The sequence below is a fragment of the Vigna umbellata genome, chromosome 7 (assembly GCF_029865625.1).
Source record: "Vigna umbellata cultivar VRB3 chromosome 7, Vumbellata_1.0, whole genome shotgun sequence".
NCBI lineage: Eukaryota > Viridiplantae > Streptophyta > Magnoliopsida > Fabales > Fabaceae > Vigna > Vigna umbellata.
This window is the reverse complement of record NC_142171.1, coordinates 170,822-196,670: the sequence shown is the minus strand read 5'-3', so window position 1 is coordinate 196,670 and position 25,849 is coordinate 170,822. Positions and strand designations below refer to the sequence as shown.

At 32.0% G+C, this 25,849-nt stretch overlaps 1 protein-coding gene across 3 annotated transcripts; it reads right to left on the bottom strand.

Moving 5' to 3' along the window:
- Window positions 1–15,051: 15,051 nt before the first annotated feature.
- On the bottom strand, window positions 15,052–24,485 carry LOC124821970 (uncharacterized). 3 transcript variants are annotated; one of them, XM_047293909.2, is made up of 6 exons: window positions 24,212–24,485; window positions 23,673–23,897; window positions 23,400–23,576; window positions 23,077–23,301; window positions 22,853–22,981; window positions 15,052–15,464 (listed from the first exon to the last, which is right to left on the bottom strand). In XM_047293909.2, the coding sequence occupies exons 2-6, from the start codon at window positions 23,883–23,885 to the stop codon at window positions 15,231–15,233; spliced, it is 978 nt and encodes a 325-aa protein (XP_047149865.1). In that variant the 5' UTR covers window positions 23,886–23,897; window positions 24,212–24,485; the 3' UTR covers window positions 15,052–15,230. The 3 variants fall into 3 exon arrangements, with proteins under 3 accessions (XP_047149865.1, XP_047149862.1, XP_047149867.1); XM_047293906.2 differs by having other exon boundaries at window positions 24,256–24,483; XM_047293911.2 differs by lacking the exon at window positions 24,212–24,485 and adding an exon at window positions 24,081–24,209.
- Window positions 24,486–25,849: the final 1,364 nt, after the last annotated feature.

The window sequence follows — 25,849 nt, the reverse complement described above, 5'->3', positions numbered from 1 at the left end:
CAACCCGTAATGGACCGAATTAAGTCAAACGGGTTACCCGTTTTGACAACTCTAGAGCTATATGGATGTGACTAATAAGTTTATGGAGGTTGAGTCTAAATAAGCAGCTCCGATAAATAGGTTATAGACACGTCTTAATAATCTTGCATAAAGAGTTTTTTCTCTATATATCTCAACAATTATCACAATTCTCTCTTATTTATCCTACATACATATAATAAGTATTAAAATATAATATAATAGAAAAAAACTAACCATTTTAATTTTATTAATTTTGTTTAAACTTCATTAATGATTAATGTAATTGAATCTTATGTAATAATTGTAACGTATATATTTATTAAAGGAAAAAATAAAATTAATTTCTAAAAAATCACTAAAGATTTTAAATTTATAAAACAATAACAAGAGTAAAATGGCTCTTCTATAATTACTAAACCAAATATATATTTAAGAGTCTTTACTATTAATAAAATTCAAACAAAAACTTGTGATTTTTTATTATATTTAAATTAAAATATGTCAATAATTATTATAATGAACTTTTTATTAAATATATATAATTACCAAAATAATAATAATAATAATAATAATAGTAATAGTAATGATAATAGTAATAATAGATAAAATTATTTAAATTGATGTACACACTTTAGTTAACTTCTTTTCACATAAAAAAATTATTAACTTGATACAATATTTCATAATTTTAAATTGGTATAAAAATAAATACTTTTCTACTTTATTTTTCACCAAAAAAAACCCAATGTTGAATGAAACATCTACACACTTCTGTTAGGAAAATTACCTAAATTTAATTTAATTTTACAAAATCAATTTACAAAATAAAATTTCTAATTTTATATATATTTTAAAAATAATTATAATATTAAGTTTTATCATATTACTATTTTAAGATAAGAAAAATTAAGTTTAATTTAATTTTATAAAGCAAACTCAATATTGAGGTGTTGAAAGGGTCCTTCAAGCCCTTCAAACCAAGTAACTCAAAATGGTTTGATAATAAATATATAAGTGTTTTTTATGATGTTAATTAATGTTTCTTGCTTGATTAAATACGTTGTGAAACTATGTTACATTCTATATGTTATAAATTCAAAATTTATTTAATGGTGATTTGTATTGAATGCTAAAACTGTCAAAAGTTAGGCCTTATTATTTTAATCGATTAAAAAAATCAGCTAATCAATTAAAACTGTGTGTATATTTTAATCGATTAAAATGGTCTGATGTACACTAGGAAGATTTCTCTCAGTTTTAACTGATTAAGAAAAACATTTAATTGATTAAAACTGTGTGTAAATTTTAATCGATTAAAAAAATAATATAATTGATTAAAATTGACAAATATGTGTTTTTGTTAAATATATGTGGTTCATTTCTTTTGCAGGCACGAAAAAAAAAACATTCATAGAGCTATCAATTGTGAAATAAGAACATTGTTTGAGTGAAAATATCAAGAAAGGGTATGAATTCTTAATTCTTTGAAATATTTGCACTAGAGTTGTATCAGATTTTATTTTTTTGTAATTCTTTGTGAATAGTAATTACATTTGTTGTGTAGGCAAAGTTCCTACTGTGAGTGCGTGAAACATCATCCTTAAGTGTTCTTGATTCCTCGTGTGAGTATCTCTAGCATCATCCTTAGGATTTTGTATTCTGTAATCTTAACCCTTGGTATTAGTATATTTCTTTCCAACTCAAGTTGTTGGAAGAAAAGTAGACATAAAATCTTGAAGATTATACACCATAAAATTTTGACAAAAAGGTAAAGAGAGTTTTAAACCAATTTACCTCTTCTTGGATTGAGATATATTAAATTCACAATTTGACATGACTTTATTTTAATAATTCAAATGTGGTTACTTTTTATTAAACTGACAAGTAATTACTTTTCAAAAAATATTAATTTCAAAATAAGAGAAGAACTACATTAACTATATTTAAAAAATATGAAGATTAAATTAAGTAAAAAATAACTATAAAATGAATCAAAAGTCTAACTATAAGAACAAAATTACTAACTAATACCTCAATTGTTTCAAAAGAAGAGAGAAGAAAAGAAGGGGAGAAAAAAATTGACAAAAACATAGTACAAGAAATAATACCATTTTTACAGCATTTTGTTTTCAAAAGTTTCTTTTTTTATAATAATTTTTTTTTACTTATTTAGCAACCACTATTTATGCAATCTATAACGGTTTGACATAGTTAATTCTACTCACTATGACATTGTTAAAACATCTAAAATTAATGAAGTTACTTCACATCAAACAATAAAAACTATTTCATAAGAATATATAGTAGAAGAGAAAGTTTAGATATAAGTAAAAGGTTTTTGTCAGAAAAGAATCCTTAATGCGATAAGAGTTTTGTAGATAAGAGAAACTTTTCAATACTTGTTTTATATATAATATGTATACAAAAGGATTAGTAGCAAACTTGTAATAATCACGAATAATTTTCTATATCAATTGGAGTCTAACAAGTATAAAAAGCTTGATTTTTTTTTTAAATTCAAAATGATTATAGTAAACTGATTAGTCACCATAACCGATTTAAAAGTTGAAGTTTCAAATCAAAACCTTCTCCTCTCTCTCTTGCGCTCTGGAGTTCTGTCTTGTGACTCTCCTTTATCCTCGTTCTCTCTCGTGCTCTAGTTTGGTTTGGTGGTTCAGGTAATGGGTCTCGGGACGATCTCTGGATTGCTGGTGGTTTCGCTTACTATCTCCCTAACAAGGTTGCCAATTGCACCACGTCCTACACCACCACTCTTTGTTTTTTAATTCTTTTTTTCATTTATAAATCTAAAATTGCTTCCCAAGTCAATTTTTTAAACCGGTTTTAGGTATAGAAAGTGAAATTCAATACTTTTTCTACCCCTTCATTTTATATTGGTTTAAAAAGTTTCTAACAGGTTTAAAAAAGTTTTCCTGCATCAGTAAATCATTAATACAAATATTTTTTTTTATAAAAATAAAAAATATAAGTTTAGTCAAGTTTTAAATATATTATAAATTTAAATATTTTAAATTAAATAAAAAATTCCATCACCAAATATTTAATTTCTTTTAAATATTATTAACCTTTTGTTTTCTATTCTTTCTTTAATTTGATGCTCACCTTATAAACAGAGATGAAGACTCTCTTTGAACAAAACACAGCATTAGAGAGATACTTTATGAACCAAAGTGGGTTTGTACCTTTAATGGTTTAGGCTTGTGTTTAATAAGAAACATATATTTGTGAAAAACCAAAAATAAACAGAGACACACGGCCACAGATTAAAGCTTTTTATAAGGCAAGAAATATTTTTACGCAGAAAACAAACAAACAAACAACAACCATTTGTCTCTATCTGGATTTCTCTTTCTCCCAGTCCAATCATCCATTATCCTCACATTATCTTCACTATTATTAGTCACATCATGGTTTTCAATTTTCAATCATCAAATCATGATATCTTTCAACTCATGTTAAATTATTAAGGCAAAGACTCAAAAGGGTCTTATTATATATATCTATATATGTAGATTATTAGCACACACTGAACATGATCGGCTGTTGTGCTATACCATGGTGGTTGCATTATATGTGAAGAGAGCAAGGGTGTGTTTGGAGAGAGTGAAACATTATAGTAAAAGTGAGTCATGTTTGAGCTAGATACGGGAACTTTACTAGGTAGGGGACCGAGACAAAGATGGAATAAACCATTGTGGCAGCAAAACAAGATATTCTAGGATATGGGTTTAGGTTTTTTGCATTTGCCATGTATATTTCAAGGTACTACATGTTTATGCACTTGTCTTTATCAAGCTCGATATTATTTAAAACAGATTTTGTATATGGGAAAGGGAAAAAAAAAGGTAATTTTAATTTTGTGGAAAAAACTTAAGAAGGCAATAATTTGTGAGGGGTGGGACCCACCACAAATGGAGTCCCTTACGCATGCTATTATGGTCAGCGCACTCTCGTCCAACGCCTCAAGGAGGCACTACCAAAAGCGCAAGCCAATGCTACGACGCAATCCTTTCCTTTTTGGATATGAAGCAAAAGAAAAACACACTCTCTTTCTCTTTTTTCTTTTTATTTTTATTTTTATTTTTATTTTTATTTTTATTTTCGTAGGCCACCTCCAACCACTGTATCCTCTTCTCTTAAGGAGAAATTTCAATAGTCTAAAAAAAACAATATTAAAGATGAATTTTCTTACAATTCTTAATAATAAGGGTTTATTATCGTATGTTTAATAGTCTCACAATATTTCAAAATTACTAAAGGATAATTTATATATAATTTTTCATCACATAAAAACGTTTTTTTAAAGACAAAACTGTGCTGAAATTATTAACTTTTAAAGCAGACAAAATTTTATATATACATCATAGATGTGAAAAATTGTGCCTGAGTTATAAAATTGCTTAAATATCAATTCATAATTTTCAATCCAATAATTTTTAGTTGTTAGTTATGAATAACCAACCATATTACGTTATCTATTACTTATTTAAGTTATTCGAATATATGTGATATATTAACAACTACATTTGATCATGTACCGAAGTTATTTAGTGGAAAAATAGGTTTTTATAATGACTTATTATGACGGTGAAAACCACCAATCATAATAAGTTGACCGGTGATATTTTGTATTAAAAAAAGAACCTATTATGACGAAATTATGGACACTAGGCATAATATTGAACGCGTTGGCAAACTAGTAAATAAATGTAAAACGTATTATGACGTATCTGTGAAAACCTATCATAATAAACACTTTTTTATGATTGTTGGTTGAATACCTGTCCTAATACATGAGATTGAGTGACAAATTTTGATAGTGTATCATGACTGGTTTTCGAAAACCTGTCATAATATCTCTTTGAATCTAATTTTCCCATCCTCCTCTCCAATTTCAGTCGCGATATTTGATGTTCACTCTCTGAAACTAATTTCTCTTCCCCTTTGTTCTCATTCTCGATTGTTCCTCACTCTTGTTCGTCGCTCATTTGCTTCATCACTGCCTTCATCCGTAATCCCTAAATCCTCTTCTCCACATTCAACATTTCTGGTGACCAAGCCATCGAACAAGAGTTCGCTGGTCACTGTCGTCGAGTTCGTCGATCACCCTTCTACAACCAATGTGTGTCCCTCCCTTTTTTTCCTCTCACTTCTTTTCCCCTTCTTTCTCTTATTCGTTTTCCCTCTGTAAGGTGTGTCCACATTTTCACCATGTTATGCTAGATATCCCCTCTTGGACTCATATCTTTTCATACAACTGAGTTTAAGCGTGGAAGCTATAGAGTATTAGTTTTTTGTTTTAGGGTTTTTCTATATCTTAAATCAATTTTTAGGGTTTTGGATACTATGTTTTCTTTTCTGTGCTTGTTGGGTTCATGCATAATCATTAATTTATACCTTTGGTATTTAATTTGCTTGCATTGTGTGTGTGAGATTATAATTTTATTTCTTAATTCGACGTTTCAGGGATTGAGTAAAATTTGTTTAGTGTTCGTGATTGGAAGTTTACAATTCTTTTTTGACAGTTGCAACTTGGTACATGCGTCATAGCGACTGGTAATCTTATTTACATTTACATTTTGCTATTTCTTTTTTAATTTTGAATCCTCAACATAGTACTTAATGTATTCAATTCCAATACCTTTATTTGTCCCCTGTTTGATAGTAATAGTTATATGGCTTGCTTGATGTGAAGACAACCCTGGGTTTAGAAGAGTTGTAAAAAGTTACATTTAATTTCTTCCCGTGTATGTGTTAGCGTACTACAATTGTCATTTTGTTATAGCACAAGCTTGTGCTTGTCAAGTCGGTCCTATTGAATATATTACTTAGAAGTCACTTTCTAAGTTATCCCTTGGAAAGAGTACTGATTTGTGATTTAGAATCATCAACCACTAAGAAGTTCACAATCAATTCTTTGGAAGTAAACATAGTTATTAACAAGGTCATATCACACATTGTAGCTTTGTTGGGCTAACAATCCAACAATTGAAGGCTTACTTTTAATGTCCATGTTACTGGCTGGACCTATACCTATAGTCATGTAAAATATGTCATTACTGACTTGGCTAACTTCTTCGTATATTAGTTTATGCAAATCATCAACTAGGTAGCTTGATAACGGTAATTCAGGTTCATTTTAGAGAAAAAATCAACTCCCTTTTAGCTTATTACTTGCTTAAATCCTCTCTTTTATCTTGTTTTAATGTTATTTAATATTTTGGGCTACATTGATATAAATTCATCACTAATCCACTTATTTTGTAGCTAATACTATGCTGGAAGAACCTCCACCAATGCAAAGAACTGACCCACCAACAGAAGCAACAAAACAACAAAAAGAGAGAGTTTTAGAATGTTGCCACCGAGTTGCCGTTGGGCTACCGCCGGGCTACCGTCGGGCTACCGTTGAGCGGTGAAAATCCAGAAATTGCTAGAATTTTGCGCCCAGGTGCCCCTCTAGGGGCGCTGAGCGCCATTTGTTGTGGATATTTTGCGCCCGAGCGCCCCTTCAAGGGCGTTAAGTGCCATTTGCTTCGGACACTCGCCTGGATGCCCCATCTAAGGGACTAAGTGTCATCCAAATCTGCAGAGCTCGCGTCGGGCGCCCGTCTAGGGGCTCTAAGCGTCACTTTTGCTGATGTGGCAGTTTGAACTTATTTAAACCTAAAACGCTAAGGGGTTTAGGTCTTTGGTGGTTTGGAGGCGTGATTTCGCTCAGAGGAGAGCTTGAAGGGTTGTTAGGGTTTGTGGGAACACTCCATTCTTCCTCTTTGGGTTCTTCTTCTTCTTCCATTGTCATTTTGTAAGCTTAAAGGATCTCCATGGAAATGAAAAGCCAAACCCATCTTGTTAGGGTTAGTTGTAGCCTTTGAATCTTGTGTAATTGTTGAATGATTTGAATATATATATATATATATATATATATATATATATATATATGCCTCTACTATCAATTGTTAGTATTCTTGTTGAATGATTTTGTGGTCATTGATTCTAGGAATGGAAGATGATTCACATGTTGACTTAAGATCCTAGATCATTAATGCAACTTTTGTTTGTTAGGTTTTCTAAGAGATTGTGGTTTAATAAGAAAATCTAGGCTCTTTCACCTAAGGAATTAGGGCCAGAGTGTTTTTGTGGATTGACTTTAGTAAATTAACGGAGAGGAGATGAAATTGGGTATACACAAGAGTGAATTGGTGAAAACTAATCTTTTTGCACTTGCTTGTTAGTTGATATGTTGTTCTTGAGTCTAAATGAGCTTTTCATAGTGCAATTAACTAGTGTTACATGAGTCTCTTGAGAAACGATACTTGGTCTTACCATTTTATATTACTTGAACGATTTGGTACACTTGCCAATGAGTTAACATAGCTGATAGTGTTGCCTGTGTAAATGATGACTCTCCTATGCCATTCTTTTTAGTCTTAAAAGTTCCTGGAGCTATGTCAAGCCTTTTCTCCCCTATACTTATGTCTTCCATGGTGACATAATAAAATATATTGTGGACTTCAAAACAGGTGGAAAAACCTTCAAGATTTGTGTCCTTTAAGCCCTCTAATTGTACCAAACTGTAATATGAATCTGTTGCTTGTTTAGTCAAATAATTTTATATATAAATCATGGATGAATTTAGTAGGTATACCTGTAAACCAAAAAGGCATATTTATATCATGCCTAGCCAAGAGTGTAATGTATACATATCAAGAAGACCAACCTCTTTCTTTGATTTCAAAACTATAGTGATCCATAGAACTCCATTTACCATAGCTACCAGATGCAATACCAGATGTAGTAGCAAGGTAATTTTTTGTAACATACAACACTGATTGTCTTTAAATTCAATTTCTGGTTTAATCTATAATAAGTGAATTTTGTATCAACCATCACTTTTTTATTCTTCGTGTAGTTTGGTGCAATTTTCTAGACCATTGAATTTGGTTTTGATATTTAAATTTGTGCTGTAGCTGTTAGCCTGAAAGGAACCAATTATAAGGTACCCTCTTAGGTGATGGAATCACTTTTCTCTCATGAATAGTGACAATAGAGATCTTCTGATATGCATCATAACCAATCTGATTTAGTGAGCTTGTGAGAGCAACAAAACCACTTACACCTTGCAACTAAGACATTTCAAATTTCTGCATCATAACAACACCTTTCTTTTGCTGAGAAGCCAAAGGTGCTTTCCCTTTTAACTTTTGTTCTTTTACTTTCAATTCCATTGTATAAGAAGGCCTTTAAGTGAAGTGAATTTGGAGAATTGTTAGTGTTCTTCCTTTCACTTACAACATATCCCTAAGTTGCTTTTTACTGTTGAAGTGTCATCACCTACTTGTTTTTGTAGAAAAAGATTGGCCAAGTTTCTCAACTAAGAGGGTAATGAATTGGTTTCCCTTATAGAAAAATTGTTCTTTAAAAATATTTTCAAAATATTTTGATCTTTGTTCGAATGCAATTAATAAAGGGAATAACAATTCAAGAGTAAAGGGAAAGAGAAATTCACACAATGATGTATATTGGTTTGGCCAAGCCTACATCTAGTGTTCTTTCAATCAACCTTAAATTGAAAGAAAATCCACTATAATGATTGAGTTCTTATAAGCAAGATACAAAGACAACTTTCTCAATGTACTCTCCTCACAACTCCAAATCACTTATAGCAAACACACCGAGAAAGAACAATTTGATTCTTCATCACAGTTATGCTTTCTTGAATTGTTCTTGCTAGTAGTCTTGAGGGTAATTGAATGTTTCTACTCACTTTCTTCTTCCTACCTCAATCTTCTAGTTCAAGCTCATATTCCCTAAGCTTTCTAAATAGTGTGACCATTTTCATTGTCGTAAGATCCCTTGATTATGAAATTGCAGTAACCTTTGGCTGCCAACTTCTGTTCAAGCTTTGCAAAATCTTGATGTTTATTTCCTCCTTGTCAAATGTCTTACCAAGAGCCACAAGATGATTTACAATGTGCGTGTTCTGGACTTCATAGATGTTTTCTCCAGGATTTATCCGAAACATTTCATACTCTTAAACTAAGGAGTTTTTTCTGGCTCTTCTCACTTCATGTGTTCCTTCATGAGTAACCTTTAGGACATCCCACATTTCCTTTGCCGAAGTGCAGTTTGATATCTTGAAGAATTCATCCATGGTTAATGCTGATGAAATGACGTTCTTGGCCTTGACCTCATAACGAGCTCTTCTGGTCTCGTCCAGATTCCACTCAGTGAAGTGTTTTTTCACAGTTTTTCCATCAACCACTTTCATAGGCTCATATGGACCATTTACAACTGCATCCCATACACCTTTATCAGCTGATTCCAAAAAAATTTTCATTCAAATTTTCCAAAAAGGATAATTTTCTCCTGCAAACAGAGGTGATCTATTTGTGGAAGCACCTTCACCACATGTTTCAGAAACAAAGGCCATCAGGATCAATTTAATCAATTATACTGAAAACCTAATCAATTAAAGTTCGAGTAACTTTCAAAAAACCAGCTCTAGTGTCAATTGTAGAAAAAGATTGGTCAAGTTTCTCAACCAAGAGGGGGGATGAATTGGTTTCCCTTACAGAAAAAGTGTTCTTAAAATTCTTTTTCAAAATCTTTTGATCTTTCTTGGAATGCAATTAATAAAGAATGAATAACAATGCAAGAGTAAAGGGAAAGAGAAATCCACGCAATGATGTATACTGGTTTGGCCAAACCTACATGTAGTCTTCTTTCAATCAACCTTTGATTGAAAGGAAATCCACTATAATGATTGAGTTCTTACAAGCAAGATATAGAGACAACCTTCTCAATGTACTCTTCTCACAATTCCAAATCACTTATAGCAAACACACCCAGAAAGAACAATCCTTTTTTTGTGCACCCATAGAGAATCCTCTCTCTAAGTCATAAGAACTCCTCTAAGTTTTTCTTCCTGGCCAACAGCAACAAGGAATCAACAATCACTCTTGATTGCAAATGAATATGATCTAGTACAGATAATTTGATGTGCAGATGATCAATATGTGAAGCTCTATCACTTCTTCAAGAATCCTTGATGATTTCTTCCAAATGAAGTATTCTTGATTGTTAGAGAAATAAGACACTCAGCAATAATAACTCAACAAACAATATCAGATATGAAAGTTATGAATCATTAAAGTTGTTGAAAACATAAAGCAATGCATCTATTTATAGATATATCAGTACAGACACATTTTAATTGATTAGCTAAATAATGTAATCGGTTAAGCAATTCCTTCTACTATAGCAGATTTACATTTTTGAGCATTTAACATATTAAGCATAACACATTATTGATTAAGAAATTAATACAAGTCATAACATTTAAAAATATGACCGTTAAGACAATTATGGGTATTCTTGAAAAAGGTTTTCAAACAATACGCATTTTAACTAATTAAAGAAATAACCTAATCAGTTAAGTATCATACTTAAGCAAATATTGAAAACTTTTTCATTCGAATCACATCAATCACACTTAAGCATGTACTGATATATGATGAATCTAACAAATTATGCAAATTGTGTAATCGATTAATTCATACAGATACATAATGTGTGAAGAGTTTTCAACATAAATTCGTTTGAAAATAATGAATGCATGTCACAGATAGTTCAAACACATATACAAATATAAACAATCAACAATTTTTCCATGTGCAAGAAACTATAAAACATTTATGTTGTCATCATAAAAAACTCATATGAGATATGAGTTTAGCTTTCCATAGCTCCCCATATCAACAGTTTTGTAGGAAGCCTTAAAGCTTTGCATAAACGTTATTAAATAACCTTTATAGTGTTGTTGCATTGTAGTTTTCTACAAAGATTAACGTTGTGAAATAAACGTTAAAATGTTACCTCTTTCTTAGTTTCAATTTATTGCCACAAAACATTAAAAAGGACCGAAGTTTGATAAATTCTAAACGAACAAATGAAGAATATGAGAGAGGAGTAGAACAATTTATTGAATTTGCTACGAGGAATGTTCCAGATAATAATGGAAGATTTTATTGTTCATGTGTTAATTGCTTGAATGAGCATATACTACGCATTGGAGTAATACGGGAGCATGTTTTGTGTGATGGGTTCCTAAAGAGTTACATCAAGTAAACATGACATGGTGAATTAGTAAAAGTGCCAATAGCACATTGTCTGAAAATGTAGGACTTTCTAAGAAGACAAACATTGTTACACCTCCACAACCACAATTGTCTTCTTTATAACAACTTGGTGCAGCGATAGTAACAATGTGAAATAAAATTATTGAAATAGATATGTCTCATGAACTCACATGCAAGATTGTTACCACCACTTTATTTATATGTCACTGCTGTATATATAACGTTAAAGTCAGACATCTTTTAAATCGAGAAAAATAATAAAAGAATATAGAATAATTTGTTACATAATAAAAAGGAAGGATGTTGGAAAATCTTTTATCGGATCCCATGTTTAAAGTGTAATGATTTCAAGTCAGAATTCAAATCCCATTTCTATGTCAGAATTGAATTGTATTTATAGAAAAATTCTAAAAACTCTTGAGACTAAAAATATAAAGTACTAGGAGACAACTTTTTTAGGCTAAAAACTAGAGTACTATAAAATAAATCCCTCACACTAAAAACTTAGAGTACTATAAAAGAAATTCTTTTTTTACTCTAATAAATATTTAATCTTTTAATAAGTGAATATCTTTTAAAAAACAATTTGACGTTTCTACATTAGTATAAATTAACTCATACACAATGTATAATTTGATTACTAATAAGACATCTACATATTTATATTTACATTTACATGTTACAGAAATTATACATATAACAAAAAATTGGTGCTGAATTTTGTTGTGTACAGAGATTTATAGAATCAAGAGCATTATATTATTGTAAAATAAAATTAGTGTATAATTTATCCATCAGAAGAACTGAGGCTGTGAGGAACCCCATCATTTTCATCTTTCAGGTACCACACATTTATTAATGGTCATAGTTGCACTATAAATTACCACATACGTGTTCAGACCAGAAGCCTACACATATAGCTACCTAGTCAATCACTAATAATAGCCACAATGTTTCACATATTTTCTTCACCATTTTCTACCATATGAATAAAAATTTACTTTGAAAAATACTTGTGTTTATTATAGAGATGTGAAAATTGGTGTCACATTATGGGCAACATTAAGTTTAGTTAATCCAATATTTTTTTTCTAATTTAGATTAACACAATGCAACTTTTGTCTCTTGCATTTCCTTTTTATTATTAGTACTTTTGTCTAAATTTTAGTTGAAACTATATGAACGATCTCTTATTTTTTTTTTAATTTTGATGTAGTTTTCTTTTTTATTGTTAAAAAGAGTTAATGTGGTTTTTCACATAAAATTACTATTAACATAGAAAGTGATGTATATTACATATGATATTGTATAAATCTAACTATCAAATAGTCATTTGTTATTAGGTAAGCGATGTCAACACTAATTTACCAGAAAATATCTTATTGATATTTTTAACAAAAATGAAAACTATATTAAAAAAAAAAGATAACAATTTTTTTTTATTAATTTCTTTTTATTTCCTTCTTAAAAAGGTTGGAACACTTAAGTGTGTGCATGTTTAATATGTTGAAATTTGAATTAAATATACCTTAAATGATTTTATCTCATTACATCTTAATTAGTGTTTGATTCTTTTCATAATAGGTTTTTCAATTATCTATACTTAGAATTGTTTATTACATGAGTTTGGTTTGACTTCCCATATTTTTTTTTTATCTTTCTTTCTTTATTATTAATAATTTTTTATGGATGTAGATGATGGTTGTGCTTAAATATGTTAGTTTAGTTGAGATGTCAAACTATAAAATAATGTTTACCATGAATTTATATATAAAATAAATATCTTTCATCTCACACCTGAATTTTGTTTACCTTCCTTAACTAACCAATTTGACTTCTTCTATATGTCTGTGTTTATGAAATGAAGATTTTCACAAGACAAATGATGTTTTCTAGACATAATACAAAACTAATATTTATATGATATCATAAAAGAATATTTTCCTTGATTTCGCTAACATGAAATAAATACAATAATATTAGAAAACTAGTTAGATAACAAATAATAATATAAAACATATATTTAGGAAACTAATTATAAACTAAATATATGTTTATCAAAAATATAATAACAAAATATATTTACATATTTTAACGATTTAGATCATTCAAAACTTTATTAGGATTTGATCAGGTTAAATCTAACAAATATTTATTTGTGTTTTATAGTTGTTGAAGACAACCCACAGAGTTATATTTTGATATTTGTATATCTAATAACCCAAATTGACATTCATAAACACTCATAATAATAAAAAAATTATTTAGAAAAAATATATATATTTAATTGACTATTATTAATTTTTTATAATGAAATTATTGTAATTTAATAACATGAAAACGTTGGTTAATATTAAAAATGACTGGATTAACCATTTCTTCTAACAAATTATTGGAACCAACACAAATATGCATAACATGTCCACGAAAATATAAATCAATTTTAGTGTGGCACTTAAATATATGTCACTTTTTATTTCACTCCTTCATAAAGACACTACCTTTTGTTTTTAATATTTATAAGTAAGGTATTCATGTTTTTGTCCCAACAAAAGTTTTATTTTTCATTTTATTTTTTGAAAAGAAAGTCATTGTTTTAATCGCTAAATAATCACTTTTTTAAATATCTGGTGAGTTCTTACATATATTGGCATACACTTGTGATGATAGCAATAATATTGAGTTTATAACTATGTATAATAAAAAAAATACATTCGTCAACGATGAATAATAATCGAAGACATTCCTTGAAGAATTGGAAAACTCTACTATCCAGTGAATCATGATAATAAAATTAATCCAATTGCTAAAAATGATGTTTCATCTTTCATATCATTTTCTTTATTTTTCTCCACATCTTCTTTTCGTGTTCCAGGACATCATTTATCACATATTTAAACTATTTTTTTTTCTCTAAACAGGTTAAGAATTTTTATAAACCCTACCCCTTTTGGAACAACTTTATGGAGACTTCATTTAAGGGATTTATAATCACGCTTTACAATCTTGTAGCAATAGCTTAATTCTCACTTTGCTGGCCTAAATATCTTTTACATAAAAGTGAAAATATTTTTTATTTTAATTTAGAGTTTAAGAAGTGAAGAATGAGATATTATGATATTTGATATTGTATTGTATTTTTGCTTTATATATATAATGTATATACATAAAATAAATTACAAACTTCTTTATACAATATGTCTTTATATTTCGTGAAGCTAAAATTCCCATACTATCATGACTTTAGAGTCTATTAGATTTGAAGTATGCTAATACACTGTTACAAATTATGTCAGAACAGAGCAAACTCATAAACTACAAATTTTCACTCAATTGTAACAAAAAAATTATACAACTTTTTCAGTACAGAAAAGGACAGAAGAAAAATAAGACGAGCGATACAAGGAAGAGAGAAGAGAGTTCCTAACAGCTTAATGCCACTCTTTTCTCTCCCTCTTTCTATGTTTCCATCACATGACCCACATTTTCTCTATTCTCTGTTATCTCTATTATTTGTAAAAAACAAAATTGTACAATTTAATTGCAGATATATAGTATCTGATGTCAGCTGATAATAATAACTAAAACAAGAACTAGTTGATCATATGGTACTCTTTCCAGGTGAATTTCTGTTCTTCAAGTTCTTTCCTAAAGGTTTCTATCACTGTACCTTAGTTTCTCTCACTTTTATCATTTTCTTTTAGATCCAAAGCAGTCTGACCCTACATGAGATCCAACAAGCTAAGTTGTCGAGCTCAAATTTCAACACTAAATACAGGTGATCTTTCCAAACCATTTAATAATAAGACAGTAATACGAATTGTGGGATGTGTCTGGCTACAATTCAAACAGTTTTGACACAAATCAATGAAGCTCGATCACAGAAGAATTCTAACATTAGAGGTATACTCACACACAGAGACCTGTCTCAGTTTATTTTGAAATTACGTTTTTCAACAAAGCATCGTTGTTTCTGCACTTTTTCAACAAAGCTTGGAAGATACAGGAAAATTCTATAAAAATCTTACAATTATACAAAACAACCACCTATGCAGAAAACCTTTCTCTGTCATGAGGAGCAGAATAATCAATATTTGGCCCAACAGGAACAATACCAAATGGATTGATAGAAGGATGACTTCCATAGTAATGTAACTTGATATGTTGCATGTTCACAGTGCTACTAATGCCAGGAATTTGGAAAATGTCTTTAGTGTAATTGAAAAGATTTGGGTATTCGTGCAGCAGCTTCTTGTTGCACTTGAAGTGAACTGCATAAACCTACAATTATAAGAGAGTTCAATTACTTGAAGAGAGAAGTTTGTATTTTTCTCATCATCTATAGCCACTATAAAACAATGAACTAACTGAGATGATTTGTTTTCATTGGTCTGATTCAGAGTAAAGTACTACACAAAAAACAGGAAAATCAGACTACTCTGAACTATAGAAAATTTATTTCTTCTCTTTATGTTTACATTTGGAAGACGACACTCAGCCACAACTATGTAACATTCCAAGCCCAGGTTAGAAAATTAAGTTTTTAATCTCACGATAGAAATGCAATAAGACTGAAAGGACAAACTCCATATTTATTCAAGAAAAATGGTCATGAAACACAGACTCGCTAACTTGGGCCTACCAGCGATTTGATTTAATTTTGAGTTCTAAAAGGAGGCTTTGCTCATTTGGACGCAAGCTAGGGGTGAAAATCTCAATATTGTCAAATGGCAAAAGCTTTATTTTGGAATATTAGGGGCATTGGGAATAAGAAGTCCTAAGTGGCTCTCAAAAAGATTTGTTCATCTCACTACCAAGTTTTCTGTTTCTTGCTGAACCCTTTGTCAGCACTGATAATTTGAGGTCAACTATTGGAGATATTTGAATTTTTCAGTTGTATACTCAAAATAATAGGGAAATTTCAAATATATGGCGTTTTACTAATAATGTTAAGTTGCTGAGCTGTTTTGGTCAATTTGTGTTGACCCTTTCTTTTGCGGTTAAAGTCACTTATCATATTGCTATCATCTATGCATCTACATATTAATCAAGCGTAGATCCTTGTGGCATGATTTATCTATTCTTATGAGTTCTAATCCTGGTCCTTGATCTTTTATCGGTGATTCAATGTGGTTCGAGGTAGTCATGACTCATGAGCATAGAGGTTCCAATTTTGTGGCTAGGCTTCCTGTTAAAGAATTTGAAGCTTGGGTAGATGGGAATCATCTGCATCATTTTCCCAGAAGCGTTGGTTCTGCTAGGATGGCAAACACCTTGATGGAGAGCCTGCTGCAATTCGGATTGGATTGCTTCCTGGAATAGTATTTCTTGTAATACTTTAACTAAATATTTTTCTGATCACTTTCCTATTCTTTTTCAGTCAGAATAAAACAAAAGGAATTCTTTTCCTCTTAAAGATTGATCTATGTGGCTGCTACAGCTGATTGTGAGTTGGTTTCTGATGCTTGGAATACTTCCTGGTTTGGCCGTCTCCCATATATGTGTTGAATCAAAAGATGATAAAAGTTAAGAGAAGGCTTCTTGATAGCAGAAATGTCTTTGGCAATGTGACTCACACAGTCACTAATCCTATGAATAATCTGGCTAGGTTTCAAACAAATTTGGATTCTCATGCTAAAAATGATGACTTAATTTTGCAGAAAAAAAAAATGCTTTGATTGCTTTAGAAAGAGTTTGACATCCAACATGAAATGTGGAGGGAAAAGGCTAGATATACTTGGCATATCGAGGGTGAAAAAAACACTACCCTTTTTCATCGGTCTGCCAAGATTAATCAAGCAATGAAACATACCTCTTCTTTGACAAAACGAGGATAGAGATATCAGTGACAACAACGACTTGGAGGATCATGTTGTTAGTTACTTTTTTGCTATCTTTTTCGGTGATAATGAATATAGTAATAATAATTCAATGAATTGCAAGTTTTAAGTTAAGTGAGATCGGAGAGGGAGAAAAAGATCACAGACTCGAAGGATCTTAGTGATTTTGACTACCATGTTTGATACACCTATGGTTGATTCTTTGAACATCCCTATTGTTCTGCATAACCAGTTGTCAGATAAGGTTTCTGATTTCATACATAATGGTCAGAGGTATGACTTGGATTTCATATGTTCTAGATATCCAGTTCCGGCTAGAGATATTGTCTTTCGAGTAGAGCGTACTCCAGATAGAAGGTATTGGAATGGTTCTTCTGATGTTATACTCACCATGAAGCATGCTTTTGAGCTGGTTTCTGGTCAATCCAATCCTTGGGTTCTGGCTATAAGCTTTGAGATCAGTTCATCCCTCCCTGAAAATCCTTTCTTATTCGGAGGCTTGCTACAAATTGTAACATACTTAAATGTAGTTTGTCTATAGTTTCACGATGCTATCATTGTTTTCATCACACTGAAACTGTTGCTGACTTTTTCTTTTAATGTTATTTCGCAGCCAAATTTCTCATTGGCTTAGTTCTTGCCAACAGTGTCAAATTGACCATCTCAGTCTTCATTCTGTGTAGCAAAGAATCGATGGCTCCTGGAGTAAAGCTGCTATCTTTTTTGTAATTGAATCCATTTGGTATAGCAGTAATTCCATTTGTTTGGATAACCATAAGGTCTTTTATTCAAGCCTGAAGAATCAAGTTTTTTCTAATGTGAACTGGGTTCGTGATCTATGCTCTTATTCTATGAGGTATAACATTAAAGAGTTCAATATTCTCAAGGCTTTTAGTATCTTTATTAAGTTGGGTATTGCTCCTTCTGTCATTCCTGCTTTTTATTTTTCTCCTCCTTGTCATTTGTTGAAGTTCAATATTGAAGGTGCTTCTGATGGGGTTTGTTCCGCGATAAATTTGTTACTTTTGTCGGATCTTTTACTGGTTATCTTGGTGTGAAAGCAGCGACATATGCAGAAGTTTTTAGTGCTATTCGTGCTGCTGAAGTAGCAGTTGAGAACCAACAGGAAAGTGATTCTATGATGGTGGTAAAAGCTTTCTTCAACCAACATAAAGTTACTTTGTATCTTCGTAACTGTTAGAAGAATATGTTGTATAAGCTTAAGAGTGTGAGATTCCTTTCTGTCTCAACATACAATTCCTTGGTCTCTCACATATATTGGGAGGTAGACTATTGAATTGATAAACTTGCTTCTTTTATGGTTAAACGTAGATGTACTAGGTGGTGGAATCGTTTTATTAAGCTTAATTTCTACAGGATTTGTATTTGTTATTATAAAATTTGAATATGCTGCAAATGATTGATATAACTTGGGTTGTCAACATAGTTGGGACTGCAAGTTATGTAAGGATGCTTTTTCATACCTTCTTTGCTTCAGAAAAGAATTGAAAATGCATTGCAGACACGAGAAGAAAAGTTGAATGAAGAGAAAATAACAATCTGAAGGGTGCTCTCCAAGTTCGAACAGAAGGTTCAGGAAGAAGGAAGAGCAACAATGAGAAGAGTGACAAAGCTAACAATGACAAGAAAAACAAAAATAGGGACGAGATTTATCAATAATGACCATACTAAAGATAAACCGCTAATGAGTCAATATTTTATTGACTTCACTTAGCTTATTGTATTACATTTAATTAGGGAATTGTGCTTGGATGTCTATTATTTCTCCAGTTTTGCTAATTGTACTTAATTTGATCAGGAATTCTTATTTTAATTAATTTAAATTATCTGAGGCTAATTATTTTTATTATTAATTGCAGGGAAATTTTTGGAAGTATATTTTGGGATATTAAAGGGTTGCCACATCATTCTCTACTCGCCACATCAGCATTTTATTTTAATTTAAATTGTAATTTTGTTTTTTAGGGCTTTTTGGACTGATTTGCACATTTTGGGCCATTTTTGGCAATTTAGGAGAGGCCCAAAAGTGGGGGCGGATTTTGCATCCTAGGATTTAGTGCCTAGTAGCCCCCCACACACAAGAGAGCTCATTCGTTTTGTAATTTTTGTCTTCCAAACTTGTGGATAGAGAAGAGAGCTCCAATGAGGTTTTTATTTCGTTTTTATGGATTTAACTCATTCTCTTTGCAATTTTAGAGTTCAATTTGTTTATGCACTTAAGTTTGTGTCTTTAATTTGCGTTTACTGTTTAGTTAATTTCAATAACAACTGTCCACATAACCCCCCACTATGTGTTCGATCTAATTCCTGAATCACATTTGGTCCTTAAGAGACAACCTAGGGGTCATTCTCCTAGTATATACTACATTTAATTGCGAATTAATTTGATTCGGGTGTGGCCTTGATCAAATTTGACCCCATTGCCGGGGACCAACAGTTCAATTTTGGGTCTGTTAGTGTGTGTTGTGTTTTATCTTGTGTTGTGAGTGTGCTGTTATGTTTTGTTTATGTGTGTCTTGTGTTTTGTGGTTGTTTTAAGTCAATATTTGGAGAACTGGACATTGTTTGCTATGTTTTCACATAAAACGTGATGATCACGATGAGCGCGTTAATAATGAATAGTGTGTGAATAGTTCCCGATTTCCCTATTATAATTGACATTTTTGTTTTGGTAGCTAGGAATGTCATTTTTCTTTGAAATTTTTTTGTGCACTTCTTATGGTCCATATTTTGATAGAAAAATCATAGAAGCAGTTTTAGTCTTCCCGGTTTGGAGTTACAATTTTTTTGTGAAAACAGGAAGTGTCAAAACTTCAAACTGCGATAACTTTTGCGATAACTTATGCTCACGAAGTCAGAATTGGATGAATTTTCTTTTGATTTTGCATAGAAAAAAAATTCTGGATCCATTTACGACTGCCTCATTGACGGCCGATTCTCAGATTTTCAAAAAGAGGCCTTTTTCTATTTATTTTTGATATTTCAAGTTTATTTTTCCATCCTTCCAAACTTTCTTAAATTCGTAAAAATAGTTATCCTTTGAATTTTGCTTTGCCAACTTTTTTGCTATCATTTCATGGTTGTAGGGGGTTGCTCACAATATTTCAACTCATTCTGATAAGTTTTGCATATACTTGCAGTTCTACCCCCTATGTTTGCTTGTGTTGACTAAGTTGACTTTTGCTAATAGAGTTGACTTAGTGTATGACTAGGGGCAATCCTGGCCAACTACCACTCTTTGATCCTGAAATTGATAGGACTTTTCATAGGTTAGCTAGGCATTCTAGGAATTTTTCTTTAGAGTCAGACCCACCATTTGAGTCCATACCATTAGAGTCTCAGCATTCTACTTCTGCATCTACTGTTCCATACTTTGTGCATACTGCATCTGTTGCATCTAATTCTGATTTTTTTATTTTTCATAACGAGAACAATATGGCACAACCTCCACCTCGCGAGAGAGGACTCTTAGGGAAATGGCTGCACCTGGTTTCACTAATGAAAGCTTGTGCATCCAATATCATGGTGAGGACGTGCCATATGTTCTCAAAACTGGACTGATCCATTTGTTGCCCAAGTTTCATGGCCTTGCAGGTGAATGCCCACATAAGCATCTTAAGGAGTTCCACATTGTTTGTTCAACGATGAAGCCTCATGATGTTCTTGAAGATCACATCTTCTTGAAGGCATTCCCTCATTCATTAGAAGGTGTGACAAATGATTGATTGTATTATCTTACGCCTAGATCCATCACAAGCTGGGATAATCTTAAGAGACTGTTTTTGGAGAAATTTTTCCCAACATCCCGAACTACAGCTATAAGAAAAGACATTTCTGGGATTAGGCCTCGGTGGAGAGAGCTTGTATGAGTACTAGGAAAGATTTAAAAAACTATGTGCAAGTTGCCCTCACCATCAGATATCCGAGCAACTCCTTCTCTAGTATTTTTATGAAGGCTTGAACAACATGGAGAGAAGTATGATTGATGCTGCCAGTGGTGGAGCACTTGGTGACATGACACCTGCTGAAGCCAGACATTTTATTGAGAAGATGACTTCTAACTCCCAAGAGTTAAGTGCGAGAAATGATGTTCTTGTTGTTAGGGGAGTTCATGATGTAGCTACTCATTCTTTATCATCTACAGATAAGAATTAGGAGAGCAAACTTGATGCTCTTGTGAGTTTGGTGACACAACTGGCAAGCAATCAGAGACCAGCACCTCCATCTGCATCTATTGCACGACTGTGTGTTATATGTCCTTCGAGTGATCATTATACAGATGCATGTCCTTCTTTGCAGCAACCTATTGGCCAAGATGCTCCTTAAGCCTATGCTGCAAACATTTACAACAACAGGCAACCACAACAGCTACTACAATTACGGTTTTGCTCTTCCTTTTTCGTCTTTATTGTTGTTCTCGTTTTGTCCCTTTGCATTCTCGTTTTCAATTTACGTTTTCGGGTGCCCCCATTAATTACGTTTTCTGTTTTTGTTTCTGGTGCGTTTTCTATTTGCAATTTGAAGTACATTTTGTAGCTGTTGTTTGAGTTACGTTTTAGTGGTGCATTCCCTGTTCCAGCACTAATTTAGTTTTGCATTGTTGTTTGAACTTAGTGTAATGGAAGCCTAGTTCTATTGGGTTGGTGATTAGGGAGATTGCATAGCTTCTATGAGGTTATTGCTGCATAATTGTTTCCGCTGTTATAGCCCAGCACATTGTTGAATCTATTTGTACTGCAATTAAGACATGCTTAGTGCTCTAAATTGTGCCTAATCTCCGCTTAGTTGATTAGGGTCATGGTTGCTTAATATGTGATAGTGCATAGTTGATTGAATGTGTGTTTTATGAAAACTTTTTAATCCTCCATTTTGTTGGATTAATGAATGTTGGATTAGGGATGAGAAGAGTTGTTAATTATAGTTAACTTGGGATTGGACCTTTGCAATCAAACTAACACTAACATGTCTTTAATCTATGTCTTTAATTTGTGTTTACTATTTAGTTAATTTCAATAACAATTGTCCACATAACCCCCCCTACATGTTCGATCTAATTCCTGAACCACATTTGGTCCTTGAGAGACGACCTAGGAGTCATTCTCTTAGTATATACTGCATTTAATTGCTCATTAATTTGATTCGGGTACGGCCTCGATCAACCACACACAAAGAAATTGTTCGTGGAGGTTGAGTGTGGAAAATGTGGTAAACTTGGAAGCATAGAGCACTTAATAGTTCCAAGTGATTCATGGCTGATTTACATTTGCTGCACAAAACACATGACCAATAACCAGAAGCTCTTCACAGTGATAAGAAAACTATTGTTTCCAAACAGAAAATTGGAACTAGTATTTAATTTAATGCAAGGAAAAATGGACTCTGGCTGTAGAAAGCTTGACAATTTCGAAGGGTCATAGGTTAAATTAGACAAACTTAATACAAAGAAGAGTATGTAAGAGAAAATGATATAGAAATCAAGCAATTTGGATCATAAATGCTAGCAAATATAAATATGAAGCAAAATGAGCCAACACAGACTCATGCAGATAATAAGTTGCAACTGGAATAACAAATGATCCTGTTTTTCATGCAAATACTGCATTTCATGATCAATTTGTATCGCTTAAAAGAACAAAGGGTGTGGAAATTAAATTTTATTGCTAGACCGAGGACCAAGTTAATTTGTTTCTTTTCTCTAATTTGTGTTTGCTCTAGTTCTTGTGTTATACTTTGCACAGTACAAGTAACAACAGGAAAACACATGATATTTCCAAATGTCTAAAATAAATATCCACACGTACACTTTACCTCATCAAATCTGATAAGAGTGACAAACAATCGAATGTCTGCTTCAGAGAGTGTGTGGCCACATATATAGCGTTGCTTACTTAATAGATTCTCACATTTGTCCAGAGCTTCAAACAATTGTCTTGAAGCCTGCAGAAAGAAAACACCAGATAAACATTGGCAGTAAGTGCAAACATTAAAGAACCAACAGTTGCTAGAAAAAAAGGTTAAAAATAGCTTCGTACCTCATTGTGTGGTTCTTGCTTCTTTGCAAAACCACACTTGTAAACACCATTATTTATACTATCGTATATCCACGCATTGGTTTCATCAATAAGGGCTTTTAAATCAGCGGGATACAAGTCAACAGAGGGATTTTCTGCAATATTGTTGAATTCAGTATTAAACATGCGGATTATCTCTGAGCTCTCGTTGTTAACAATTGTCTTGAGTTTCTTATCCCACAACACCTATGCAGATCAAAATTCATCAGTTGGTAAAAAAAAGTTTACCCAGCAAAGCAAATCATAAAAAACATGAAAGAAGACAGGGTATAGTATCTCCATACAGGAACTGTGTACTTTCCAGTGTAGTTAGCACTTGCAATTTCATAAAGCTCCCTAATACTCTTTGCTCCATTCAACCTATCAGGTTCAGCTCCAGGGACCTCTGTTTCTGAATCAGGAAAAACCCACCCCTTATACTCATCTGATTCTTTAGTTCTTTCAAATATGGGTTTGACTGACTGATCATTGAACACGCAGGAAATGAAATCGCATAATGAACTAAGAATGTATTCTTTCCAGTTGAAAAACACTCAGCACGAAGGTTACTAACTAACCGAGAAACTGATGGCTTTGTTAAGTCCTTTGATATTCAAGTAAGCAAGGCACCTGGAAGCCCAAGGGCAAGCATATGATACATAGAGATGATACCTCCCTGATTCCGGTGGAAATGGCGAATTCGGGTCACTTGAAATCCAGTTTCTGAAAGTGGAAGCAGATCTCACAAATGCTCCGGTGTCTGATATCTCATCCATCGAAGATCGTGCCATCCCAACAAGAAGCTAACAGAAGATATTTTACGAACCAATCACAAACAGCAATAAATCTTCAGTGAAGAATAGAGAAAAACAAAATTTAGTTCAACAAGAAATTCGTTGTAATCCATGCATCGAGCCACATAGAAATACGCAAAGGATTCGAAATTCACAAATAAGCATACACCGTAGTAGTAACGATTATCTTACAATTATAATTCTTCAACAAACTAATTTGGTAATCCTGTGTAAGAAAATTCTTGGCAGAGAAAAGAAAGAACAGATAATTTTCATAAGAATCAACAGTTTAGACATAGAAGAATTCGCAGGCTATTGCATACCTAAAATGAAGAGAGCAAACGAGAATTTGGTTGATGAAACGCACCTTGTAGTGGTAGTAGTTGTAACAAAAGTCAGAGAAGGGAAAGGCGCTTTTGAAGCGTGGCGGTGATCTTAGACAACTTTCAATAATAGCTACTGCATTTTAAAACTCATCTTAAAACATTGTATATTACTATTCTACACGAGTGCGCAGAAACTCAAAACAACATAAAAAAAATCAATTCAAATGATTAAACTATAAAAGTATCCACGAAGCAACGTTTTTTGTTTTTGTTTTTTCCTTTGGTTCAAAGCAACCTAGCACGCTGGACGTTACACTGATACCTAAAGTTCAATAAGCTTTTTAAGCCAAACACACACACAATTTTACATTAAAAAATGTCTGATGCAATTAAAAGTTAAATATGTAGAAGTAATAATGAAAAAAAGAATTATATAATTAGAAAAGTTGTAATGTCTCCAATTTTAGCAACTTATAATCGATAAAATAAGATATTATAAAGTTGATTAAACAAATTAAATTATCTCAATGTATAAACAAATGATATTAATACTTTTATCTAAAAGAAATAATTATACTAATAAAATATATATAACTCCGTTGAAGAAAATTACTCGTTGATTATGAAAAATATTATATACGATCACCATTCTTCATTATAGAATTTTCAAAGTGTATCCTTCATATACTTACTCTAATAAGATGATCACGGTAAAATAAAAAACACAAGAAAAACAAAAGAGTAAACTAATATGCAAAAAGGGTTTCCTAAGACAATTAAATTATATCAAGTAAAAACATTTATAAAATACAATAACTCATATAAACACACAAAAACAGTTTAGACTCAATTATCTGGATACATGTTTTGATATATGACTTGAGTAGATGTGCACTCGTTATAGTATTTATATTCTACAGAGTCATAAACACAATGTTTATCACCCTACTACTCACGAGGTTAATCTTTTCAAGCTAAGATCAAAAGTTGAGGCCAAAGACCTCCTACCATTCTCTCCCCCCATCTCATTCATCTCTATATGAGTTGAATGACTAATGATATATCAAGATACATCGTTTCTAAATTTCCATATGTCAAAACATAACTAAACAACTTCATCACATCGATTTTCTTCTTGAAATTCTCTCAATAACCATACCACACATAAACATACCAAAGATCCTCGTATACATACATTCAATTACTATAATAACAAGAAAAATCAATTATTATACAAATCAATACCAAACAACCAAAAAGAAGAAACCAAAACAATTATATAAAATGTAGCTCAGGGTGGTGCTCAACGCAAAACCTCTCGCACAAAGGTGGTGCTCAGCAATAGTTTTGACACCCAACACCAAACATTTAGCAAAACGTGTTTGGCGCTTAACATCATTCTTCTTGCAATATGTCGTGCTTAATGATATCATCTTGCCACTCAGCATACTGGAACTAAAATTGCTTCAGATTTGTAGTGCAAGATGACGCTTAGTCCCTATCATCGCTCAACGCCAAAGCAATCACAAAAATGGTTGTTTAGTGGTGAAAAAGGGTGCTCAGAAGTCTGGAACAAAAATACTTTTACACTCATACAACCAGGCTTGCACTTCACAAAACATAAGTATTGCTCAA

Bases quoted from the DNA above. Each gene is read 5' to 3' on its own strand.
- LOC124821970 (XM_047293909.2), bottom strand. From the start codon at position 23,885: ATGGCACGATCTTCGATGGATGAGATATCAGACACCGGAGCATTTGTG. The intron at 23,577-23,672 runs GTTAGTTAGTAA...TTCAATGATCAG, and splicing joins ACAAAGCCATCAGTTTCTCG to TCAGTCAAACCCATATTTGA. The intron at 22,982-23,076 runs GTACGAAGCTAT...TTCTTTCTGCAG, and splicing joins AGCAAGAACCACACAATGAG to GCTTCAAGACAATTGTTTGA.